Source organism: Emydura macquarii, unplaced genomic scaffold (assembly GCF_026122565.2).
Source record: "Emydura macquarii macquarii isolate MOO-44397 ecotype Brisbane River unplaced genomic scaffold, CSIRO-AGI_Emac_v2 contig_554, whole genome shotgun sequence".
In the NCBI taxonomy this organism is placed as follows: domain Eukaryota; kingdom Metazoa; phylum Chordata; order Testudines; family Chelidae; genus Emydura; species Emydura macquarii.
This window is the reverse complement of record NW_027130691.1, coordinates 6,543,576-6,555,881: the sequence shown is the minus strand read 5'-3', so window position 1 is coordinate 6,555,881 and position 12,306 is coordinate 6,543,576. Positions and strand designations below refer to the sequence as shown.

Here is a 12,306-nt window from a genome sequence, read left to right as displayed (position 1 = left end):
TATCTTGGGGAACGAAACACTCCCTTACAAAACAAAGATTACGCACTTCAGAACACATGTGCAATTAAAAATAATAAACATTCTACCACTGCATTACAACTTTTACCCAATAACTTTAAAAAATATTTCTTCCATAATTGTAGAAATTTGTCATGAACAATACTAGTAAAATTCAAAGTCACACAGGTTACTGGGAAAATAAATCTAATAGTTTATTATGTAAACCCTAGACATTTTCAATTTTCACAAATTTTGGCCTATAATGTGTGGATTTACCAAGTACTGACCAAGAGCATTTGTTCTTTTCTTTTTTCCACTTTAAAATTGTAACATACATTCTGAAATACAGACAATTGGAAAAATACTATAATAATGGTCACATACAAGAAATGGAATATGATTGGTAGTAAGCACTGCAGTGATTGCCGGATCAGGATCTAGGCTTTTCTCTGTTAGAGCTTGTCTATATTTGGAAATTTACCAATATAGCTGTTCTGGAATAAGCCCCATATTCCAGGAAATTTCCAACTGTAGATAAGGAACTCAGTAATGAGCATGCAATATATATAGGCCAATCCTGGAATGTGTCGCAACTATCACTGACTTCTATAGGAACTGCAGGCACCTTTCAGGTGTTAGGCCTAGAATACAGACTCACTACTGCATCTAAACACACAAAGCCTAAGGGTCTGAGCCTGTAATTGCTTATTATCAGACTTAGTCCCATTGCAGTCAATAGGACTATGCCCAACAATAAGCAGCTTCAGGATTTATATAATGTAAATATACTTGTGTTCAACTGTTCTTTATTTATACTTTTTATCTTTCTGTTTAATTTAGTTTTTCATAAACAAGATAAAAGAAAATACAAAACTGTAGATAACATATTCAGTCAATTTGATAGGATTTTGCTGGGACAAGAATCCTGCTTACAATAAAGCTTTTGTTCCTTCTTACCTGTTGTCGATACATTGAAAATTTACTATCAATTGGCTCATATTTCATCATTCTCTTTTCAATCAGTTGATTAATTTGTGCATTGACTTCATTTATCTGGAATAAAGAGTGGAAGATCGAGAATATGCCGTATTTCTTATTGAATGAACATTAGCAGTGTTAGAGAAAATGGAATATTAATACTTTGCCCTCTCTCTAAGGATATCAAAATGAGGAAGTATTATCAGATTCATTTTAAAGATGACAGAAACAGACACAAAAAGGTTAAGTGACCTGCCAAGGTTGCTCAGTAAGTCTAATGCAAAGCCAGGAATACAGCTGTCCTGTGCCTTAACAACAAGATCAACCTGTGTTAGGGAGTCCCTCCAAACCAAGGTCCTTATCCTGCAAAAGGAATCGGGTTGATGGACCCTTATAGAGAAAAGGGATGATGTTACAGTTGCTTTGTGTGCCCTGATTATATCAATGACTAGCTATACTACTTCTTTAATAAACCATTTATCACCAGCCTGAAGAGGAGATAGATCAGACTAAATGGCATCCAGCTCCACTACAATTCTGAAGATCCTAGGACCCACTCGCCTCAACAGTCCAGTATGTTCCTTCCACTCCTCCATGGTGAGCTCATTTTGCTTCTTTTCTCAAAACCTTGATTTTCCTCCTATGTGATGCAGTACAGCCCACCTCAGCTGGCAAGCAGTCAGCAGGAGCTATGCTAACATACTGATGCCTAATACTCTAACTCTGACTCACTGCTATCTTGGGTGTTCCCGCTAAACCAGCGGTTTCCAAACATTTTCCCTGCATGACCCCATGTTCAGATGTGTTTCCCACTACCCCAGACAGCATGGAAGTTGTGGTTTAAAAATGGTGTCCTTCCTGCAGTGTGACCTCGCACGCACTGTACATGCAAGATCATGCCGCAAAGAGGATGCATTTGGCTTTACAAAATGGTGTCCTCTGGACTGCATGACCTCACGCACAAACGGTGTGTGTGAGGTCATGCTGCAAGGAGGGTGCCGTTTTGTAGAGCAAAATAGCTTCCCCCGTGCAATGTGACCTCTGCATACGATGTGTGTGGGGTCAGGCTGTGCACAAAATGGCCTCCTCTGCACACTTGGGATTGCCATGACCCCATCTGCTGATGAAGTGACCCCATTTGGCCGCACCCAGTACCAGCAGCCACTGGAGGAGAAAGTGCAGGGGGCCTGCGTTTTGTCCCTGCCACATGCTGCTGTGCTCTTCGCTGGGCCCTTTGCTCCTGGCAGTGGTGGTGTAGCAGCCACATGTTCTGGCCTCATGCAGGCACACTGGCCTGTGACAGGCTCCCCCTGCCAGGGGATCTCACAACATGACCTCAAGGAGCCACCTGGCAAGGCTCCCTGAGAGTATTGGTGCCTCTCCTTGAGCCTGGCCAACAAAGTGGTACTCGCCATGTGCGACGTGCATATACCGTGGGTGCCATGCAGCACCGCTCAGGTTTGGCTTGTCTGATCCTTCATATATTTTCAACATTTCGCAACCCCATGTTATCCTTTGGGGGTTGCAATCCACACTTTGGGAACCACTGCTCTACTATGTCTGCAATTCATTATCCCCGCAAATGCCAACCAGTCTCTTTGGCTATAAATAGACGAGTCAACAGGGTAAATGTAGGGATTAGGCCTCTTATGATAAAGCCAATGACAACTCCATGTTCTCTCATACTCTGATTGTTATATTCTTTAAGGATGACACCATTATTAAACTACAGATTAGACCTGAAACCTTAAAATAGCAGTGTGATTCACCTTGGAACCTCAATCTCTGCCATCCACCGCAATGTGTTTCTTTTAATCAAAATAGAATTCCTGGTTTCAATCACTTCTGCTAGACATGTAGCCCTTTCTTGTACCTTCCTTTCTCTAGTGCACTAGAGGCGATCTTTCCATGGTTCCAGATTATTTTTCTTCCCATTAGGTCACCTCTAAATTTACTATCCATTTGGAAGTTTGTCCTCCTTCATTACACAATGAGAGTGTGGAATCCTTGGCTATTATAGCGTAAGCTAAGGCATCACGCTTCCAGTAGCCATTCTTTCCCAGATCTTCAGATAAAGTATGGGGCTTAATTACATTATCACGGAGAATTTTAAAGCATGTATTAGAGTAGCTTGTACTCATATGGAGTGAAATTACCCTACTGCTGTGATAAAACTAAACACTATCAGTAAAATCTATCACAAAGACTTGCAGGGTGAAATCCTGGCCTCACTGATGTCAATAGCAAAACTCCCATTGACTTCAATGGAGCCAGGATTTCACCCTCAATTTCTTTACCACCATCTTTCATGAGCCAAGCCAAGAGTTGGAGGCATTTGGGGATATCATGAGCATAAGCTTTAGGTGGGGGAGAGAAAATTTCTACCAAACGGTACAAAAATTATGGAGAGTCATAAGCCTATCTGTAGTTAAGGCTGCAGCAACCTTTTATTATACTCAACATATATACCAATAAACAATATTTTACTTTTCTCTACATTTCTAATAGTAACTCTAAGACATACCACATTATACATCTATTCTCTCATTTAGGCTAATGCAATAATTAAGGGAAACATGCACTTATTTCTGTTGCAGATGAGCATTCCACACATTATGCCAATTTTTTTTTTTTTTTATAAATTATACTTTGCTGTGGATGACAAAGCAGATCAGAAATTAAACTTGTTCTATAAACAAAAATTAAGTATTCAGTTTTACTAAGCATTAGATTTTCCTAGGCAAATAAGAAATCTATTATGATCAAAGATTTTAGCTGATCTGAACAGCTTCAGTTTCTGATGTTTGAAAAATTGTAACACAGAATAAATCAAATATATTAGCTTTGATCAACAAATTAGCTGTGATGTTCATTTGAAACAAAAAGCATGCAAGTTATCCAAGTATGCAAATTATCTTCACACCATTGCATATTGCATTAAAATGAAATGTCAGTGACAATACATACTGAGGACCTGATTCTCCACTCTGTTAACAATGGTTTTATGTAATTGTAACTACACTGAAGTCAATGGGACTTTAAACTAGTCTAAAACTGATGTAAGGAGTGGGGGAAAAAAATAGGCCTCCAATAATAATAAATTAAGATTTCTATTCATACAAACCCAATTACTAACACAATTTTCTAAACAGTTTTGTAAGGTGGGGTTTTGAGTAATGACAGAGCCTGGGTTGAATCAGCAACTCATACTTTTTCTTTTCTTTGAAAAAGGAAGGTAATTATGCTTGGCAATTAAAGACATTTATTCAAAGATTTGAGGGAGGGATAAGACAGCTGATGCTTGTATAACTTCAGAAGACAAATTAGTTGGGTTTCTAGTCAACCTACCTTTGTTTCAAGTTCATTGAGATCAGACTGACCCATAGCTGGCTCTGCAGCCACTTTTTGTAGGAAATACAATGATTGCTTCTTACTTGCTAGTTCTCTAGGAAATTTTTCAGAACACAGATATGAATTGAACTTTATTTCCTCTTCCAGTCTCTTCATTAAACCTTGAAAAAAATATTAAATCAACATGTGTCTAAACAAAGGAATGTAGAGGGAAATTAGGTTTCATTCCATAATAACTGTAATTTCACCAACACATCAAGCTATTTAGCAACTGATTACAATAATTAGAGTATAATGCTTCAGCCTTCTTCTCAAAACTGAAAGGAATACGTAGTTGGTTGATTTATACTTTAAATTCTGGTTACCTCTTTAAACAAGAGTAACTTATAATATAGCAAACTACATAGATTTCCCTTCCAAATTTCCTTCTTCAAGATTTAACCACAATAAAAACCCCTCTTCTGTGAAACTCCATTAACCTGACTTTGTATACAAACTCCAATATGCAATACTCCCATGAAAAGTCTCACCATCCCCATTCAAATAAAGATGTGTCCCATTTCATTCAGAAAACTGGATTGTGTGCTATGGTTTTGTTATGCTAAAATTGATTTGGCTTTGGACTCCATTTATATGAAGTTTTAGAAGTGGGTGACTAAATTTAGGCTGCTTAAGTGTATCCACCATCTTACGTGTATTCAAAAAAAGGGGTGGCCAAGGGTGGCACAACTCTGGTGGCTTGCTCAGGGCTTCTTTTAAACTCTCACTCCTCAGGACCTCCAGGGTTGGAGCATCAAAGTAAGCATCTTGTGCACACAGACAATCCTGGTCACATGTGGATTACTTCAGCCCCAAACAGGAATTACATGGAGGTGAGGAAAGGAATCTCTGTCTGTCCACTCTTAGCACCGCTTCTGCACCATTAATGTATCTGACCCCGTCCCTCTATCTGTGACTCAGAATAGAACAGGTCCAGAATTTGACCCATTATCTTTAATAAGCATTTGTAAGTGTTCTAATGTGGGCCTTAGTGAGAATTTGGACTGTCTGATGTGCACATTTCTGATAGTCTCTGACCTTGTTCAGCCTGATTCTCATTTACAATAAGGCCTCTTTACACTGCTCTGGCAGTGTACAGGAGCCTAAGTGTATGTAACTGCAATTTATGCTCACTTCAATCTCCTTTAAACTGCCAGACTAGTGTAACGGGGCATTTTTGTAAATGAGAATCAGGCCCTGTTCTCTTTAAAAAAAATAAATCACACAACTATACATTGACTCAGAATACTGAACATAAAAATTAAACAGAAAAAGACAAGAAAGTGCTGAGCAAGATCAAGGTTTCTGTCAGGGACGCAAAAGGAGAAAGCATTGTTTGTTCTGTAGAAGCCTGACGTAAACTGCCTGTCACGAAACTTAAGACCATTTTGCTCTTGCTAGGTATAGTAGTTTAGCCTATTTTCCCGATAATTCAGAAAGGAAGGTTAGTACATTCAGATAAGTAAAATTCACAACCAGTGGAAAATGACAGAGTAAACTAAAGTAGCTGTGAGATTTTTAAAATTACATTGTACAATCTTCTTGTGACAGTGGGTGGTTATAGCTCAATTATTTCTCCAAAATACCAGTGCCAAGGACTGTGATTTGGAAAGCACACACAAGATAATATGACAGTGGGGAGAGGTATTTTAGAATATTTTCATAGGTTTGATGGGCACAAAAAAGAATAATGGTGTTGTAGCTATCCAAAGTGCTTTAGAAGGATGACTGTGTTATTTTTATGGTTGTCACAGATTTTACAGAAAACGTTAAATTAGCTATGCCAAGAAAAACATGAAATTCCGACGTTCTGCTAGTTTTTCAGTTACTGCACACGGGCAGGGAAAAGCTTGAGAGACATGGATATGATTGACCTTGCTGAGACAGGAGGGAATGGGACCAGAACTGGAGTCAGCTGGCCTGCCCTTTGATTCTTTCAGGCTGAGGGTCTGGAGGCCTTGCCATTGAGAATGACAGAGGGAGAAGGCCAAAACAAAATGAGGGACAGGCCTATGAAAAGGCAGCTATTTACATCTGGGAAGTGGAGAGAGGCAGATCCTCTTCACCCTTCTGTTCTCAAGAGATTTTTAGACTGAAGGGTGGGCTCCTTTTTTCAGCTGTCTTAGGGGAACTAAACCAGGTGGAAGAGAGGAAAATGTCTTAGGAACTTAGAAGAAAGCAAGCCACCCCTAAAGAAAGCAGCACTTTTAATAAAGTAAGACTGACATAACCCCAAAGTGAGTGAATTCTTCATTTCCATTCCAGCATTTTAGACGGATTATTTGGTTGATACTGGCCACTTAAATATGTGCTTATAAAATACAATATTGCCCTACAAAAGTTGCTTTTTCATTCCATGGAAAATGTCACGTTTCTATGAAAAAAATAGAATAAATAAAAATGCAGCATTAATGGTGACTTCCGAACTGGGATACAGGTTAATGCAGTAGGCATTATGCATTCAGCAATAGCTCACCCACCACCTTCGACACTGGAATCTGATTTATTGGAAGGGAATGCTGGACAGCACAGCAGGGTTAGGGTTAGGTTTTTTTCCAAAAGTGCTACGGTTTTTAACTTTCACCAAGCCTTTCATCAGAGCTGGGTCCCTCCTGCTGATATTTAGTGTTCACCAGAAACAGAGCACCTCTACAGATGCAGCAACCTCTCGCACATACACAGTGAACTAAACTGCAGCATCAGCACTGAATAGGAACACAAGTCCGAGTTTGGGATGTATAACCATGCATGACCTGTGGCCTGGAAATGAAAGAGATGCCAATTGAGTTACCCTGACACTAACTGCTAGTTTTTTACTTTAGACTGATTCCCAGTTTTCCAACTTCCTTTTAAATAAGAAAGGGAGATTTCAATATATTTAACTTTATAGATGCATAGAATCCAAGGCCAGAAAGGACCATTAGATCATCTAGTCTGACTTCCTGCATAACACAGGCCAGAGAACTTTCCCAAAATAATTCCTAGAGCAGATCTCTTAGAAAAAAACATCCAGTCTTGATTTAAAAGTTGCCAGTGATGGGGAAACCACCACAGCCCTTGGTAAATTGTTCCAATGGTTCATTACCCTCACCTAAAATTTTATGCCTTATTTCCAGTGTGAATTCATTTAGATTCAGCTTCCAGCCAGTGGATCATGTTATAACTTTCTCTGCTAGACTGAAGAGCCCCTTATTAAATATTTATTTCTCTTGTAGCTACTTAAAGACTGTAATCAAGTGACCCCTTAATATTCTGTTTGTTAATCTCAGTAGATTAAGCTCTTTTGAGTCTATCACTATAAGGCATGATTTCTAATCTTTTAATCACCCTTGTGGCTCTTCTCTGAACCCTCTCCAGTTTATCAACATCCTTCTTGAATTGTGGGCACCAGCATTGCCCACAATATTCCAGCAGCTGTTGCACCAGTGCCAAATGCAGAGGTAAAAAACCCTCTCGATAGTCTCCTGTTCATGTATTCCAGGTTCACATTAGCTCTTTTGGCCAAAGAGTCATACTGGGACCTCATGTTCAGCTGATTAATCTCCATGATCCCCAAATATTATCCTTTATATTTAATGCTACTTGCCTTTTGGTTAGAAGGCTATACATTCCTAAATATTCCATTGTACATATAGTATTAGAAACTCTAATCAAGCTTTTCCAGAGGAACAGGGACCAACTGGCTTCAAGAGGCTATGAACTTACTGGTATTTGGGCTTATTTCTCCAACAATCTGATAGGTATTACCAAGCCAGCTCTAAATTTTGATAGCTCCCTGCACCCTGAATACTCCGGAAGGTACATTAAAGCAGTGAAACAAGTCAAAATTTGACAACTTGATGGGAAAGTGCAAACAGAACAGTGATGACTAACCTACTTTTTTTCCTTCACAAATAATTATGGAATATTTTACTCTGTAGGATTAGACATATGGAGAAGTAACTACTTAAATGCTATTTTTGCAGTTTAACTAAAACTTTTTTTAAAGCAGTGTTTTTCAGTGAATCATGCTTTTTTTCAGATTCCCAGGCTAGAAGGCAGAGAAGCAAATGTACTTTAAATCTTTCCATTACATACTTCAAAATCTTGTTTTTATTTTTTCAACTCTGACTTTATGGTTTAAGAATCTCTATACACGAATAAGCTATGCACAATAAGTTTGGCTCAGTGCCCTAAGGTTATTTTAGCTGAGTTCTGCCAACCACATATTTACACGTGAAAAACTATTAACAGCAATTCCTCATGTTTTCCATCCAGTTTTTTGTTTTTTTTACAGGGAAGGGGTGGGCGAAGAGTTATTTAGTGCTTGCTCAGTCATGCAGGATTTAGGCAACTTTCTTGCCATGACGCTATTCATGAACATAAATCCAGACTTGCCTCAGCTCTCAGACTCTTAGGTTCTTCTCAAGCTGCTAATTGTGCAAATTTCTACCACAGACATTTGCAACATTAAGCGATCTGATAAAAAATGAGGAACACAGAATTAGTGGCCCCTTGCCAAAATTTTGGTGTGAGTTGCTCAACATCACATAGGAAGACCATTACATAAGCAGGTCTAGAACTGACTTCTCCTACGTAGCATTCACATGCCTTAACCATGAGATCATCCCTTCTCTTCCTGCAGTCCCCATCTTGTTCTCTACATCGCTTCTAATTTCTATAGGACATAAGGTTCGGATGCTACTGACACTTTCATTACACAGCCCTAATTCATTTCCTGACCACCCCCCATCTTATGCACTGAACGAGGCAGTGGTCCTGTGGAAAAAAACAGTACGTGTCCATGTAATTAAAGACTATCATAATGAATGCACACAAAGGGGCCAAATTAAAGTTGTGACTTTCCTAAATTTTGAGTGCTTGAGTTAGCAACCTAAATGACACATTAATATCTTTTTTACATAGTTTTTTGGTATGTAGTTTCCTGTTTCTTTCTTTTAAAAAAAAGAAAAAAGGTAAAATCAAATATTACTACATGCAACTGTAGCATTTGCCCTCATCATGCATCACTGAAAGATCTGAACCCTGAACTTTCGTCACTGCAGCACAGCTTCAGCTACAGGAAAGTATATACGATTGTTACTTTGGTGATGGGTAGTATGGGCCTGGCCTGAGATTACAACACTCATATTCACTTATTTGTTGCATGCTGCAAAATTTTCCTGAGCAATGCAAATGACAGAAGGAAAATGCCTACATCTCATAGACTGCAAGGTTAGAAGGAATAATTGTGATCATCTAGTCGGACCTCCTACACAAAACTGGCCATAAGACTTCACTGCATTAATTCCTGTTTGAACTAGAACATACTTTTTAGAAAAACATTCAATCTGGATTTTAACATTTCCAGTGATGGAGAATCCAACGCAGTCAGCTCCTTTAAAGCACTTGGATGCAAGTTATCTGGAACTGCTATTTAAAAATGTCTAACTTTAGTAGCTTCTGTTTAACATCCTTTGGAGTTGCTGTTGGACTAGAAAGTATTTAATCATCATATGACATGAAAACATCATCCAGCTTTTTCCCAAATACAGAACAGAAATATTTATCAATCAGTTCTGCCTTTCCTGCAGACAGTTTTTATTGACAGTTTTACCATTTCCATCTGCTAAACGGACAAATACCTTTGTTCAGATTTCTTTTGTTTCTAATATACTTTTAAAACTCCTTATTGTCCTTAATTTTGCTGGCCAGATTTCTTCTAATGTTCTTTTACTTCCAATATCAATTTTCTACAATTCTTATCTTATAAATTGTTATTCATTGCTATCACCTGCCCCTTTTTTCCAATTCATATATATATATTTAATTATTTGTATAGCTTCCTTCTCTTTCCTTTTCAGCCAGATTGGGTTTGTTTAACTAGTGTAGTGTGCTTTTCCTATTATGGGATCGTGGACTTTAGCAAACCTGGTTAGAATTTCATGGGCCAAAGAAAGGCTTTTCTCTGGCTCACGGACTTTCTGCTCACTGAAAAGCCTGCTGCAAACAAGAGCTTCTCAAAAAACGATGCAAGAAACTTTTATTACAGAAAGTGTGAAACAACCTAAGTATGTGCATTGCTACCAGCTCCCCTATAATGAATAATAATAATAAAAGTACATGAAAGACATACTTAACTTTAAGGGCTATTTTTCAATCAGTCTCAGCGTTTTTTCTGATTTCTGCACTCGTTTTTGCAAAAGCAAAAATCAAGCAATAAACTGTAGTTGCAAAAATGGGCACAAAGAAACAGAGGGCTAAAAATCTGCCCCAAATGGTCTTACTTAAAATCCCAAAACAAAGCAATTAAAAATTAAGGATTAAACCACTATAATCTTAATTAATTATGCCTCTGTATTGCAGCACATGCTGTATATGCTAGATCAAATCACTGTCAGAGACATCTGTGCAGTGTCTAAGCACAATGAGGCACATTAAGGATGGAGTTTCAGCTTTTAACTAATAATTTCTTTGTTTTATGGTCCAATCTTACCTCAGCTGAAGTCAATGGGAATTTTGTCATTGACATCAGTGGGAGAAGAATCAGAATCTACGTGGGTTTAAAGTATTAGGAGCAAACCTCCCTCTGCCTCCACAGCTACATAATACATGAAATACCTCAGGACTAGTACGGTTCTATTACATGAGGAGAGTGGGGTGATCCACGCCCACAACAGAGCTGTGTTTTATGGCTTTGATCTAATGCCCACTGAAGTCAACAAAAGACTTTCTACCAATTTCAATGGGCTTTGAATCAGGTCCTATAAAAGCTGTTAAGCTGTTCTTCTATTAGAGTAAGACTTGGGAGAGGACTGTCTTTATCCCCCATCCCAACTGCCGGAGAAATCCCCTGAGCCAAGCCTACTGACTCAGGCTTGAAGCAGAGATTGGCACATTTCCTCTTGAATTTCACTTTTATTTAAAAGCAATGTGAAAAAAAGAAATATCTCCCATCCAAATGTTAGGGATTTGGGGACACCAGCCTGATTTCAATGCAAGTATATGAGAAAATTCATTAAAATATGGCTTATTTGTCAACACCAGATCAATTAGCTCTTTCATGAAACCTCCGAGAAACAAACTCCAATATGCAACAGTGATCTGATTTCTTTTTTAAAATTAACTCTTCTTTTTAATTAAGGACAAGAATCTACCCTATGATACATAACTTTGGCTTCAGTGGGAGTTTAACACGAGGATCTGTGGGAAGAATTTGACCCTAAGAATTTAGAGAAAGAGACTTCAGTGAACCAGATACAGAAGTTAGTTTGAAAATGTGTTTATTATAACATGTTACAAAGAATTTTTTTAATTTTCTTTTTAAATAAAATGTAATATACTTTAGTAAGGGCATTTTATGCTTCTCTTTTTCATTATATGTACAACATGAGGTTAAATATTGGATACAGTTTATATGAAGTAATTCATCTTTTATTGGTATTTTAAAGTAGCTATCTCATTGATCCTATTACTATTTATTAATTTGACCAAGTATATCAATTACCAATTTTACTGCTTATCAACCACCGTCATCTTAACACATTATTTTAATCAATACTTTACAGCCAGTCATCCACATCCTGGTACCCGTGCCAATGAAATGAACAGTAGTGTTCTCTACAGTGGACAAGGACCAAGAATTTAAGTCATTCAGTTCCCTTCTTGGCATTAACAATTTGTGTTTATGCCAGCAGAGATATTCAAAGCAAAACAAGGGCAATATTGCTGAGAACGCATGAGTTAGCTTTTTCAAACCACTCTGCTACTTGCCATTGTCAACAAAAATACCATGTCATATCCTGGACCAAAAATTAGAAACTGCAAATTCATGCCACCTACTTTAGTACTAACAGCAGCAACAACTGCCTCCACAGTTCAGCAAAATATTAAGAAACACTGAACTTTATGAAACCGGGATGGAGTGCCATAGTGAAACCAAGGAGAACAGTCAGTTCA

The 12,306-nt window shown here is 38.1% G+C and overlaps 1 protein-coding gene and 1 long non-coding RNA gene across 4 annotated transcripts in view; one reads left to right on the top strand and one right to left on the bottom strand.

Moving 5' to 3' along the window:
- The window catches only part of LOC137147485 (uncharacterized), a 43,873-nt gene extending 32,178 nt beyond the window's left edge, over nucleotides 1–11,695 (top strand). For both annotated transcript variants that reach the window (XR_010918223.1, XR_010918224.1), the window contains 2 exons: nucleotides 1,466–1,575; nucleotides 11,492–11,695. This is a non-coding gene — a long non-coding RNA (uncharacterized lncRNA). The remainder of the gene's footprint in view (nucleotides 1–1,465; nucleotides 1,576–11,491) is intronic.
- The window catches only part of IFT81 (intraflagellar transport 81), a 53,585-nt gene that overhangs the window by 27,990 nt on the left and 13,289 nt on the right, over nucleotides 1–12,306 (bottom strand). For both annotated transcript variants that reach the window (XR_010918222.1, XM_067539618.1), the window contains exons 8-9: nucleotides 4,327–4,490; nucleotides 958–1,053 (exon numbers count right to left, since the gene is read on the bottom strand). Coding sequence is in view for 1 of the 2 variants with exons in the window: in XM_067539618.1 (XP_067395719.1) it covers nucleotides 958–1,053; nucleotides 4,327–4,490 (260 nt within the window). In the remaining variant the exon portion in view is untranslated. The remainder of the gene's footprint in view (nucleotides 1–957; nucleotides 1,054–4,326; nucleotides 4,491–12,306) is intronic.